The 13,974-nt window shown below is 41.2% G+C and overlaps 1 protein-coding gene across 2 annotated transcripts; it reads right to left on the bottom strand.

The window, feature by feature from the left end:
• Positions 1–238: 238 nt before the first annotated feature.
• On the bottom strand, positions 239–13,602 carry AP1AR (adaptor related protein complex 1 associated regulatory protein). Of its 2 annotated transcripts, XM_054633059.2 has the most exons (10): positions 13,385–13,602; positions 10,456–10,504; positions 9,760–9,786; positions 9,286–9,311; positions 8,788–8,884; positions 7,967–8,065; positions 6,062–6,126; positions 5,065–5,138; positions 4,168–4,296; positions 239–2,614 (listed from the first exon to the last, which is right to left on the bottom strand). In XM_054633059.2, the coding sequence occupies exons 1-10, from the start codon at positions 13,600–13,602 to the stop codon at positions 2,364–2,366; spliced, it is 1,035 nt and encodes a 344-aa protein (XP_054489034.2). In that variant the 3' UTR covers positions 239–2,363. The 2 variants fall into 2 exon arrangements, with proteins under 2 accessions (XP_054489034.2, XP_054489035.2); XM_054633060.2 differs by lacking the exon at positions 7,967–8,065 and having other exon boundaries at positions 13,385–13,601.
• Between the last annotated feature and the right edge of the window lie 372 nt (positions 13,603–13,974).

The raw sequence follows: 13,974 nt of genomic DNA, 5'->3' as shown, positions 1-13,974 counted from the left end.
TGTAAAATGTATATTAAAAAATGGATTGTCTCCTATCACTACATTGAGCTGACCAGCAAAAGGTTATTTTGCCTTTAAAGGGTGTGGGTACCACTGCTCATTTCCAACAGGAGAAGGGCTCCATACTCCAAATTCCCCAGGTCTTCTGCAACAGGTCCCCGGAAGTGACACTGTGGGATTCAGCAGGGCTCTGACATGGCTGCCACAAATCCAGCAACAGATACCACACTGCCAAATGTAAGACTTGCTGAAAATTTTAATGACTCTTGAATTTGTACAGATAGGCATTTTACAGTACCCTGGAACTGCTTCACACGAGCTGTTTGTAGAATCCCTCCATTTCTCAAATACCCACAGAGATGGAGCATCACTTCAAAAGTCACCCAGCATGGTGCACTGAGTTCTGCAAATGTTATCATCAACCATGGCTACAGAACATGCCCATCACAGAAAAAGCTGGAGTCAGCCTCCTTTTTCCTCAGTGCTTGTTCATCCCAAGGGCAGGACTGTCAGCTAATTCCTCAAGGCATGGTCAGGATGAGGTCACCTCATGTTCCCTGGCCAGGAGGAGCAGTGACCAGTGCAGGGGAGGTGACAGTTTCAGCAGGTAAAAAACATGTTATTTACATGTTGAGGAAGTTGCCTTCCTTCCCATAGGAATATACTATACAAAGAAATATCCAAGAGAAGTCACACAGCAGTAGCCTAAGCCAAACCCAAAATATACATTTGATGTGTACAGGTCTTTAAAGCTCATTACAAGTATTGCAAATGTAAATAATGGCAGTAAAACATTTCCAGTGACATAGCTAGAACTGAAATGGAGATGTAATGTTACCAACAGGATTTAACTGAAATGAAGAGATGGAATGTTACCAACAGGACTTACCTGTTCTCTCAGGTTACTTGCACACATTTAACCCCAGTGTGCAGGATTTCTGTTCCTTATCCACACTGTAACAACCCAAATATTCCAGATAGCTTCAGATGAGCTAAACTACATTTTTCACACAGCTTTCACCAACAAATTCAGTTCTGATGATTGACAGAGTAGGTTCATTACTTACCACGTGTTCTTTTTACTCCAAAACAAAGTTAAACCCTGTCACCCTTTGCCCCCTGGAAAAACAAGACAGCTGCACAAAATAATGGCAGAGTAGAATGGCTTTACTTTGAAATTTTGGGGAAAGCTTGAGAGCTGCAAGTACTTTGTAGGCTCTCTTTGTTAAAAAGTAAGATTGACATGGAATACTGGGGGAGACCACACAGCACAGGACAGCAGTGGTGCAGTCACTGAACACCTCCTTGGATTTCAGCCCGTATTGGCAGGATTAACCATCCACTTGAGAGGCACAGGAAAGGCAGAGCACTTTAACACACTTAAAACATGAATTTTTCTTTTTTCTTTTCAAAATGCAGGTGTAAAAATTCAGTCTTTAGGTTCTTGTTCTTCCCACCCTGCCAGCAGCAGAGCCATCATCCCTCCCTGTTTGCTCACTGGATGTTGCTCTTCCCTAATTGTTCTGGTCCAGTGGAATTATAAATTTTCCACAACTGAAGACTTTTAAGGACCATGTAGCAACAGAGGTTGGTCTGTTCAGGGGGGCTGGGAAAACAAGACTTTGGTCCTTCCAGTTCTCCACTGGTTAAAATTCCCATTTTATTGACACATACAGAGAATTTATATTTTATTTTTGCTTTTCTATCTAGCACACGCTTACTAAGTCTGGCATATTATTATACAAGGCAGTACCTTACCTAACCTGATGAGTTTTACTGTGTTCATTGAGGTTAACCGTGCTTGGCATAAAGCAATTAAATAAATAAAATAAATGGAAAAAGGACAACAGAAGACTAGGAAGGCTTCAAGCTAGACAGGGGAAAATCTGCAAATTTGCCATGTGTCAAATTTGTTTTGCAGCTCTAAATAGCTGAAGAGCAAGTCAAAAAGCACAGAAATAGAAATATTTAAAAATTATTTCTCTATCTTCAAGTATTAAATTAAAGAGGACTGTATTAAATTATAGAGGACTGTTTCTGAGATAAATATTAGGCCAACGATGAATTTTAAAACAAAATCAATAGAAACATCATCCAGGAAAAAAAAAAGGCAAGTTAAAATATAGACAAGTCAAAGCTTCGAAGCTCCAGTTTAGTGCAGATAATTTTCTATTAAATCCAGATACCCAGAAATATACACAGCAGTTTTCACAAAAGTGGAGAAGGTAGATGATAAAATTGCACTTAGTTCTGAATTCAGACTGTCGCTCACCCGTCAGAAAAAGGGGAGCAGGTTACAAAGAGCAGAGTGGCCTCGTGGGTTCCATTCCCTTTGCAGCATTTGGGGACAGGCAGGGATGCCACTATCTGTCCTGGCGCTCGCACTCCGACAGTTCCAGCACGGGGTTGACGAAGCCGGCGTACTCGGAGTTGCCGTTGTCGTCCAGGGCGGCGGCGGCGCTGACGAAGTCGTTCTCCCACTCCAGCCCGTTGGAATCGTCGGAGGCCGAGGCCGGGTGGCTCCCCGGCTTCCTGCTGTTGAACTTCAGCGCCGCCCGCAGGATGTCTTCCTCTGTCCTGGAGCGCTCCCGCACCGGGATCATCCTGTTCATGCCTGCCATTTTGGAAGAGTTTAAATGAGAGATGCGGGACTCCAGGCGGCTCTCTAAAATGCAGTTTATTCTGTCTAAGAGGTTGCAGCAGTCCAGGGTCGTGGGTGACAGAGCTGTGCCTACAGCTGTCAGCTCCAGCTGCAGGCAGGCCTGGAGACCCTTTAGTTTTGGTTACAGTGCATTATATACTTTTCTTTGCTGAGCATCTTAATGCAGTAGAACCAATCTATACCCTAACTATTATCTATAGCCTATCATAACTACTATAATTACCATATTCATGTTACTATTCTGCAATCACTAAAAGTTAGTACATTACAGTTTAAGCTAGAAGTTGTTTTTCAGTTTTCTTGCAGTAGAAAATTCTGAGACTTTTTTTCTACTTGCAACATTTACTGACTTGTTTGCCTGTGCTATCTTTCTGCTTGGTAAAAACATCTTGTTTGAGGTGGGTTTATCCTTTGCTCTAAGCCATAAAAACCCCTTCCAACTAACACACCCTTTACCTTCTTGGTTAGCCAGCAAGACTGGCTCAGCAATTCTTTTCTTCTATATCAAAACTTGCTTTCATTTCTATTCCTTCATCAGACTCAACATTTAAAAATCTTTCTGCCGAGCACACATATCTGTGAAACTTTCTTGTCAAACTTTCATCCTTCCCAACACCATTTAACACACACAAACGGGAAACATGTGAGTTTCACCTAACTTTTATGTTTCTGCCAGGAGAAACGAAGGTAGAATATGGACAGATACTGGTGGTCTAGGAAAAGACAGACTCAATGGTCTAGAAAAGGTCTTCAGTTTGTCTAATTCCACACAAAATAAGGTTCTGGACACTGCTCAAAGACATCTAAGATTTCACTGGTTTTGTCAGTAATTACAGATGTTAATCACCTATAAGCAAACCCTTATATTTGGCTTATTTTTGGTGAGCCTTTTGATAGCGAAGGTCTCAACATTTTGGATAAACTTTCAACCAAGAGTTTTTGCAGGTTTAGTAAACAAAAGAAGAATATTGTATGCAGAAAACACCTGTAACAGCAGCAATGTTACTGCAGTATCATTGCTGGGGTACTCCTTGGAATGCAGATCCAAGTTCCCAGTGAATGTTACAGGGCCAGTAATAAGGGTTTTTCCCAAAATACTGAAGTCAGACTCCTGACCAACCTCCAGGAAGAAAAAAACCAGGAAGAACAAGCTCTTCCTTCTGCTCCTGGCTCACGAGAGGGCAGCATTTCTTCACCATTACTTTTGTCAGGAGTTTACAAGTCAGTTCCACAAAATGCAGGGAAATTAATTCATTTATCTACTGGAGTATCCTAATAAATGAATTCATTTAGTAGGGTTATCTCCACTTTATCAAAAATAAAGAACTTGTCTCAGTAAAAATAATTTACAGTTTAACCATTACAAACTTGTCAGAAACTCCATCAGAAACAAGTTTAAAATCACCTTCCTTTTTGAAAATGACGAATTTACAATGAGCACAGCTTAAAATATCAAGATCTTTAACTTTTGGGTTCAGGATGAAGCTGAAATTCAGGATAAATACCTTCTTCATCTTCCCACTCTAAATCCAAGGAGGTGCTGTCATCATTCCCACTCACTGATTTGGTTTTGGTCATCAAGTCACAACTGCTCTCTGTGTTGGGTGTCAGCACTGTGGCATCAGATGAAAGCCCTATTAAAAAAAACAACAACCCATAATGTATTTTTAATTTGTAAATGTACTTGAATTTCAGGTTAAACATGCAAAAGTAAAATTTTAAATTAAGCTTTCATCGTGCTTTGTGGCCATTTAAACCTCAGGCATGCCTGAAAAGGTACTTCATCAGTTCAAAGAGTAATCAGTAGCTTATTAATAGTCAGTATCACTGAGATATTGTCTAATTACAACTAGAAAGGAATTTAATAAACTGTAAGCTGAGCTTGTATGAAGACCTGTAAAAAAAACCAAAAAACCAACAAATCAAGCCTCTCCTCCCCAAAAAACTAAACTACTCACACAGCCATCAGTCCTCCACCTTAGTGGTTGTCATGTACTGTCACCAAAACTAAAAGATAAAAGCTCATCAAATTGTTGTCCTCCAAACTGTTGATAGAATTTTTTAGTACAGGCAGCCAAATTCACCTCTTGCACATCATTAGGAAAAAAATTAAACATTAATATGATTCTAATTACATTGCCAAGGGATGATTAAAAAAAAGCTATAAACACACATCTGCATCTTCAACTGGTTTTACAAGAAATGTTCACCACTATCTTTCATTTATCAGATAAAAAAATTATCAGATGTTTCAATTACAGATACATGTATGCACATTTTGTATTTGTGTGTGTAAACATAAAATAGAAATAATCTGTGTTTATTTAGAAAAAGAAGCAGCACTCTGTGCCCCTCAGGGTCCCTCAACATTTAGAGATGTGCCTAAGGAAAGGCAGACTTACTGCTGCTTCGGAAAGCTTCATACTGGAATTTTGTATTCCTCAGGAAAGGATCGAGGTCCTCCTCTGCCACACAGCTGCAAGAACACAATTTTTACAGCTTTAGAAACCTCCAGGGCTGCCATCAAAAATATGTTAATCCACATGCCCCCAGCTCTGCTACAAAGCACGTAAACACTGAACTATATGATTTATAAAATCATCTGCGAAATGCCTTTCTGTTCCTGTTCATCGCATCCTCTCCCAGCCTGTGCTTCTGCTCAATTTTTATTAGTATTTTCAGTTAAAAATTAATTAATTAACTCAAAACAACTCTTCCCCTCCCCTCATCACTTTAGATAAAATCTCCTTAATTTTCAGTTCATTTTTTTAACTGATGAATTCAAACCCTGCTCCTGCAGTCCTTTGTTTTTAAAATCTGGCCAGTTCCTACTCAGTTTTCTCAGCTCCTATTCTAACTGTGCTCCCATAGCAAAATTCCTCCTGCCCCCCTTGTCTTCTGTGCATGAACTTTTTCTACAATCAAACACCACTGTACAATTACAATTACTCCACTGTAAATTTCTCCACTTTTTTTAAAGCTTGTTTTTCCCACCACCACCACTGAACATGGGAGGTGGGAATAAAGAGACTTAAAATAAATAAATACATAAAATACTTAATAATTAAATAAATAAATAAATAAATAAAATTAAGAATATTAATGAAGGAATGGGCAGACTCTATAAACCATTTAAATAGTGTGTTTCTATTGGGTTTTTAAAACAGGGTCCTGAACAATAAAAATACTTTATGTTAGCTGAAATTTTACATATAAACACCTTTCTAAAATAAACCACAAAATGAATGTAAATATCTGTTAGCATCTGGGAGTAGCACTGTATGCAGCAGTCTAATAACTCCAGCAACAACCCAAAATACCCTCTAGCTTTCCAGATGAGGAACAGGGCTACAGACAGTGAGGACTGTGAGTTATCAGGAATAAAGTTTGTTCTCTTACCTCTGGAACTCTCCATTGTTAACAGTATGTGCTCTCTGCTGTGTTATCCTGTGCTGCCTACGTTGCTATTAAGAGAAGCAAATCATTGAAAAAGCTGAACATTCAAAACAGAGCTCTCAACCCTTTACCCTATTTTATGCACCCCCCAAAAAACCCATCAGTTTTTAGAAACCTCAGTCAGGACTGCACCTGTCTTGTCTGCTGTCTTCTTAAAGTGTTTTCTGTGCACAACTAACACCTGGGTGATGTTGGATTTCTTTTGCTCCATGCCCAGGAAGAGCCACCCTGCCATTTAAAAGATAAATATTTCCTACAAATCCTTTCATCCCTGTGCAAAGCAGTGCTGCCATCTCCTCTGGCTGTCTCCATCAGCACTAAGTGCTTCATCTATATTAATAACAGCTTTGCTGCCTTGCAGGGCCAAAAGTATTAATAACTCTGCTAATGTCAACTTCATCTGAGAGCTGCTCTTTGCTTTAGGTGTGGAGAGGTAACTGCACTGGATCTTGTGTTTTTTAGTCCCAGGATAATGATGGTGGGGTTGTTTTCTAGCATACTTTGCATCCTGGATGTTTAAATGATAATAACTGCAGGTGGAAATGTGCAAATGGGGAGTGTAGAGAAAAAAAGTAGAAGCAGAAATATCACTTTGTGATGGTTAGAGGTGAAAAGATTCAAGAACAGAGAGAGAAACAGACAGAAATTTGGCACAACACAGTCAACAAATCTGTCAAAATCAATTACTGACACACACACAACCATTTTCTTTCAGGATTCCTATACCCACATAATGCCCAATTTAGATTTATCTCCCTGTTTTGCCAGGTCACATCCCACTATCCAGCACTGCCAGTTCCTGGACACACACACATTAAAATTCCCTGCTGTTACAGACCCTGACATTTAGCAGGGCAACATCAGCAAGCCAAATGAGCTTTGAGAGAAGCCACACTTCCAAGAAAAAAGCCATTTTCCCATTTGTGCCCACAACCAGCAGGAAGATGAGTGATGCATTCCAAAATAGCTTCCAGTTTATCCAGAAGGGCTAAGTGCTCAATGCATATCTGGACAAAAACTCTTCCTTAAAATCCTTATAATCCTTGTGGGTTTTGAGGAGGCTGTTTTAGCAGGAGATAAGTGGTACTAATTTTACACCAAGAGGAAATTAAAATCTCTACAACCCATTCTGTCTTAGGTCCTGACTAAAAGAAATGCATATTAAAAATACTGAAAGACAAGAAATACAGCATTTCTTGCACAGAACTTCTATAAAAACCAGTTAACACCATTTAAAAAAATCTACTTTTGTTGGCTTTCTGTAGATCATAAGTGGTAAGGAAAAAAAAGCAGGCAAAAAGGTCAGAAAGAATTAACCCTCTGACACCAAATGGCAAGGGGAGAGAAAGAAATGTGAAAGGAGAGCTATACTTAGTGACATAGAAATTAGATGAGTACTCCAGAGCAGGGTCAATAGAGAACACAAAGATAAGGAGCAATACAGTGCACAAATATAAAAAGTACATTTTACAAATCTAAATGATGTCTAAATTAAACATGTGCTCAATGTCAAGGATTTTTTTTACCCAAAAGCCACCAAAGAATATTTTTACATTTAAGATCAGTAACTTCTACATATTATATAAGAAGACTGTGAAGCTAATTATAGATTAAAATTATAACTCATTCAAAATCTCTACTCGGTGACAGAAGCTGTTTCAAACAATTATGGTGATTTTCAGCTGCTCCAACCAGCTGCACTTCCAAATCTTGTACTTCTTTCTCTACTTTGCAAGCCAAAGCCACCTCCTTGTCAGGTTTCCTGAGATGGAAAGGGTATCAGGGAAGTTTGCATACATAGGAACAGGACAGAGGCTCTCATAAATATTGGGGTCTTTTTCCCCTCACCTCCAAGAGCTTTTTCTGCTTTGCTGCCCTGGCTGCTTGACGTTGTGCAGCATATAAAGCCTCCTCTTCTAGTCTTAACTTCTCCTCTTGTAAGGCTAACTGTGTATGAACAAAACAGTAATGGTTAACAAAAGCAGAACCTATCTATCTTCCTATTATTAAAGCCATGAGTTCAAGAAAAAAAAAGAAAAGCAGCTAGAAAAGCAAAATAAAACAAAATTGACTGCAGCTAAAGCATTAACTGGGTTTAACAGCTTCCCTCCCCGCAAGCAAACAGCCCAAGAAATTTAGGTAACTACTGAGAAAACATTTATTATTAGTGAACTAATAATATGCTGCAATGCTTTTTTCTATTTTATTATGGACTGCACAGCGAAAGATTTAAAGATTTTCAGTTCCATAGTTCATTGGCACTTTAGATCAGAGTTCATCAAAGTTCTACATTGTATTCCACATCATATTCCATTAACTGCTGCACCACTAAAACAGAGTAACAAGTTATGTGGGGTTTTTTTCCCTTAAGAAAGTTGTAGAGAAAATTCAACACAGGAAAAGTTGAAGCAAGAATATTCCCCATTTGGTCTTGCACTGAAAAAAGGGTCCAATTTAAGAGATCCTGGTCAGAAACCCAGCCTATTAAATCCATTTTTTTCAGCTAAGTGGCTGTTAAAAAGAAGGAATTTGTGCACCTTGTAGGCTAAAAAATACCAACTGCTGAACAAAACCCAATTGCTCCTTGTGAGCGGAATCTCCCGGTGTCCATGGATGATCCTAACATTTTTGGAGGAAAAACCATTTGTACTCTCACTGTGACTACTTACCTCTGACTGAAGCTTCAGGTCAACAACCCTCTGCTTCTCAGCAATGGAGTTGTAGTGTCTCTCTTTCAGATCTGCAATTTCTTCCTCAGTCAGAGGCCTGAGGAAACAGCAAAAAAGCTCCATCCATTATTCATGCATGACAACCCTTTCTTTGCCCTTTGACAAATCTGTGTGGTCTATCCTGACCAGTCCTTTAATGTACATCCAACAGGCTCTGATTGTGGCCTGCTCCTCCTGAAAGCTCCAGCTTGTTCAGGACACTGCTGTCTCTCCTTGCTCTCACAATATATATTATTTATAATTTATATCTTTACAGAAAGCATATTTTCATCTCTGCTAACAGAACTACTGGAACAGAAGCATTACTGTCACTGCAGTCCTAACCTCACTTTTTTTTCCTACTTGTTTTTGTCCCTTGTTTCTCCCTTACTCTGTTTTGTTTAGTGTTACCTGTGGGACAGCAGAGGGAAGGAGAGGTCTTCAGGCTCAAAGTCTTACCTGTGACTGCTTCCAGGGCTCTCCCCCTGTTAAAATAAATAAAAAAGTCTGTTTTTTTGTAAAGACAGAGCACTTCCAGAACTTCCCTTAGCAAAGCAACCCAGGTCTATTTCTGTTTTCTGACTGAGGGCACTTGCTGAGTTTTATGCAAGAGTTATGCCAGCAGCAAATTCTCCTTTGAGTCTCCCCAAATACTCTTTTTCCTCACACCTCTTCTTTTCTTTTCTTTCTTCCCAAAGTCCATAGCGCCCCCTTCCTTAATGGGTTATTTCCCATACTCCCCAAAACCAATCTCTTAGATCTTTATCCAAAGTCTTAAATTCATACCCTTAGTGCAAGGAAAACAGAAAGTAAAAAAACCCAAAAAAACTCCCTGTGATTTAAGTCTACGGCTCAGTTTAAAGCAGGAGGAAGATGCAGATGTTGGAACCATTTTTAAGGCTTGTACAAGCAGGTTTCGCATGAGGTACTCACCTCATCACTTTCCACCAGGTTCTCAAACTGCAGAGGAAAATAAATAAATCATTTTTACAACTCAATATAACGAATCACTAAAGACTCATACAGCAAGTATGATTGCATATTTTATGTGTCTTGTAAAAACACCACTCCAGTTCTAACAGTGGGACTGTAACCCTACTTTCAGAGGAATTTTATTTTTAGAGGTGGACCTTCTTAGCAATGTTTCTCCTCCTAACAGGAGAAGAGTCCTAATTAAAAAAGAAGCATTCTAAGCTGCACAAACTCACTCTCTCACAACAGGAAGTTCTGCAGCACAACAGATTTCCCCCTCTGTACATAACTTTCTGGACAGCCCAAGCATTACCTACAATAATTAATGTTATCCTCAGTAATGGGGGCAATCTGGCTGGCCTAGGACTTGCAGAACACTCAGGGAAAGTAAACCAGGTTTCTGGTTAACCTTACACTGGTTAACCTTACACTATTCCTGGTTAACCTTACACTACCCTTGGCAAAGAGGATTTAAATCTGGACGTTGGGAAAGGACCTCTGTGGACTACAAATACCACAAACTATAAGGTAACCCAAATCTGGGCTGGAATATCCCAGAATGTTTCAGTGTTCATAAACTGCAGAAAGTGTTAAAGGCATTGCCAGGATTCAGCTTTTCCCACTTTTTCTTAAATAGCTAAAAATGTAAGTGCTCACCTCTATAGTGAAGTGTTCTCCTGTTGAACATGTTCTAAAATACTTGGATCTGGAAAAATAAGTTTACAGTTAGACTGCAGAAGACTTTTCCATACACAGCAGAAGGTGAATGAACCTGAGAATTTAAAATAGATTTTAAAATATGTTAAATATAAAATAACAAAATCTTCATGTATTTAGTACATTGACTTATTAACTACAGCAGGGAGAGGCAAAAGCATGTAAATGCCTTCTGTAGAACTGGGGAAAAAACTACAACCCTTGTGAGATGAAATCACTTGTCAGGATGCTGGACTTGACATTTACAGACTATTAGCACGTTCTGCAATCCCTTTAATCTGTTTTTCCTGGAAAAAAAACATTATTCCAGGCAATTTCTGAAAATGCTGTTGCTCACCATGGCACTTAACTCTTTCCTGGTATTTTGCACCTCATCAGTGCTAAACAATACATTTTATTTTGACAGCTTGGCACATCCAGAAGGCTGAGCCTCAGAGAAAAATATCCAATAAGAGGTCAAGGCAATCCTTTTAAACTAAAATAAAAAATTAAATTCACTCTCTAATTTTATACAGGGAATTGGTTTCTTCCCTGATTTTTATTCAGAATTCTTCCTATTTTATTTGAATTATTTTACAGGGGACAGTTAGCCCTGTCCTCTACAAACCCCGACACAGTGTTAAGTTCCCTGAATACATTTTTACCCAGCCAAGGACGTTTGGCCACGATCCAGAAGAACATTCTAACATAAACACTCTTCAGTGCAACATCCATTTCATCGAACTGTTTCCAAAACCAGGGTTTCCAGTTGCAAGTGCTGACTGGTACAAGGAATAAAGCCAGGGCCTCAGGGATTTCTCTACTTGCACGAAAAGATCCTTCAGCACTCGCAACCAACACCAACACTGTGACAATAATAAAAGCAACACACCAGCCAAAGCCTGAATTATTTTAACCGTATCGGATTTCATCTCCATCTCATTTTTCTTTGGAAGCCACTTTAGGGAGCATCTCCCCTGGCAACTTGTTGCTCTACCCACTGGTTCCTTGTTGCACAACGTTTTCTGCCACTAAAGAACCTTTTCCAGAGGATTCGCTGCTGGGAAACCAGAGAGGAAAGGCCACTTCAAGGCAACTATGGAAGCCTGAGGTCATTAGGGACACAAACAGAAGACCCATCAGCTTCACTCCTGCACAAAACTTCAAGTGAAGAATCAGCAACCTATGAACACGTTTACACCTTTTATAATTTTCCTTTAAGCCCTGTTTTTCCGTAGTTTTCTAAGACTTTTGGTTGGATAGCTCCTGGAGAAAACAATTCAGCTGACAGGTCACAGGACCTATAGAGACAGTCAAAATTATCTTCCACAATCGGACTATTAAAGAGACTAACTTTTCATACATATATATATACACATACTCCATCCATATATATATATATAAAGCTGCACAATTCCAAGCAAAGGCAACTTACAATCTTCCAGGATATTGAAACACTTACTAAAAACTCTATACTTAATTGTTTAATTAGGAGCTGGGGTTGGGGGAGGATGTGAGTGATTAAAGTAATCATTAAGTTGATAAGCTACATTTTTACATTATGGTGTTCCAGAAACAGCCAAACATGGAAAAGGTGGTATCAATCTAACTTGCAAACTTGATAATACACCACATTTTACAGTTTTATAGAATTCCCTGCTCAGTGGAAGGAAAATAACCTCAGCACTGTGACACTGCTCTGTAAACTACCATCACCATCACACCCAGAAAACAAATCTGATCTGAAGCACAGAGGCTAGAAGTCCTCTGTACGTTTTATATGCCTCAGACTTTCATTGCAGGTTGTGCAACACCTGAACAACTAGACAATAGAGCAGCAGGCAGGAAGATTTGTTTCACTGGCCAGGACAGCCTGGTATAGGACTAACAGATGCAGGGATTTGCACTAAATTTTTTGTCACTAAAATTGTCACTAGATTTGCTGAAAAAAAGGGGTATTGGCCTGTGGAAGGAGACTCGGCAAAACATGCAGAAAGGAGAAGCTTTCAAGTTGTGCAGGAAGAAGCTTTCAAGTACTGCCTGGCGTTCTCAAAGCACAACAAAGTGCTACTTCAGTGCCAGCTACCAAGGCATCAGAGGTGTTCCCATCCCCTCTGGCGGAGCACTGAAAATACAAGCAGGTATCCTCTGCATGCACTGCCCTGGTTTTTCACCCCTGCCTCTGAGAAGCAGCTCGTCTGGAAGGTGAGACTCGCCTGCCAGAGCTGGTGTGAAGCAAGAGGCCATGAGCTTGCATCATGTAAAACGCCCAGCTTATCTGCTGAGAGCGATTTCTACCATAACACATCGAAAATGAGTGATGTGTAGGTATCCAGTGCCGGCCAGGATATGGGAAAAGCCCTGTTTGCACTGTGCTTTTCCGTGAACTGCTTGTGGCAGAATGAAACAGGTTGTCGCACGTTTCCAAGAGATAAGGATTCCTCGGAACCATTCTGCAACAGACATGAGTTCATCCGAACCATTCTGCTCCTGATTTATCCCAGCAGCGGCTCAGCCTCTGACTCACGGCGAGGACGAGATCACATTGCAGAAAACCGGGTGTTTTTCCATTGCTCCCACAAGCACGGCCGCCTGCAAGGCTTTTGACAACTGACCTGAAAAACCTCTCTGGGCACCTCCTGCCGGAAAACACCGGGGCTCAGAAGCCGCTGACCCTGGAAGCGCATGAGCCCCGACCGCACAAAAACCGCACCGAGCCCGGCGGGTTCCCGGCGCCTCCATCCATCCCCCCGGCATGCCCAGGAGCCCAGACCCCGCATCCCTGCCCACCCCGCCACCCCCGGTGCCCCACGGGGAAGGCGGAGCCGGCCGGCCCGGCACCTCCCCGCCCCGGGGAGGGGAAAGGGGCAGCGGCGCTGATGCTGCTCACCCTCCTCCGCGCTGGATGCGGCCGGCATCCCTCCGCAGGAACAGCCCGCAGCACCACTGCGCCCAGCAGTTCCCCATGGCATCCTGCTGGCCGCAGCTCCCGCCGCCTCCCGGCGGCCGCGGACCCCCGGGAACAAAGGGCCGGCACCGCCGCGTGGCTGCGCAGGGCCGGGCGGGGCTCGCCCCGAGCGCCGGCACCGCCCCCGGCTCCGGCATCATCGGTGACATCGGCCCGGCACCGGCCCTGCCCGCCAGAATAATCCCGCCCCTAGAGCGGCTTCCCCCGTGGCACGGCCCCGTGGGGTCATCGCCCGCGTTCTGACATGTGAAAAATGCGTATTTTATGATTAGCTTTTCGCAAATATTAAAATGAATATCATATGTGTTGTGTTAGAAAGTAATGCTGTATTAATTTTCTTAAGTAGTGTGGTAAATATAGTTTGGGTTATAAAAAAATGTTAAAATAGAAACTATGCTCTGTAGGATACTTTTTTTAAAGAAAGGACTCGCAGCGAGATAGCAGCCACAGGAAACCGAAATCTTTCAGAGAAAAAGAATTTATTGCCCTCTTATCAGGAGAAACAAACTTTT

This window comes from Agelaius phoeniceus, chromosome 4 (genome assembly GCF_051311805.1).
Source record: "Agelaius phoeniceus isolate bAgePho1 chromosome 4, bAgePho1.hap1, whole genome shotgun sequence".
NCBI lineage: Eukaryota > Metazoa > Chordata > Aves > Passeriformes > Icteridae > Agelaius > Agelaius phoeniceus.
Note: the sequence above shows the minus strand (reverse complement) of the source record. Positions and strands in the feature narration are given on the sequence as shown.

Excerpts from the sequence above, each read along its gene's own strand:
- AP1AR (XM_054633059.2), bottom strand. The coding sequence starts at position 13,602 with ATGATGCCGGAGCCGGGGGCGGTGCCGGCGCTCGGGGCGAGCCCCGCC. Across the intron at positions 10,505-13,384 it reads CGCATCCAGCGCGGAGGAGG|ATCCAAGTATTTTAGAACAT; the intron begins GTGAGCAGCATC and ends TTATTTTTCCAG. Across the intron at positions 5,139-6,061 it reads AACAATGGAGAGTTCCAGAG|CTGTGTGGCAGAGGAGGACC; the intron begins GTAAGAGAACAA and ends GTGTTCTTGCAG.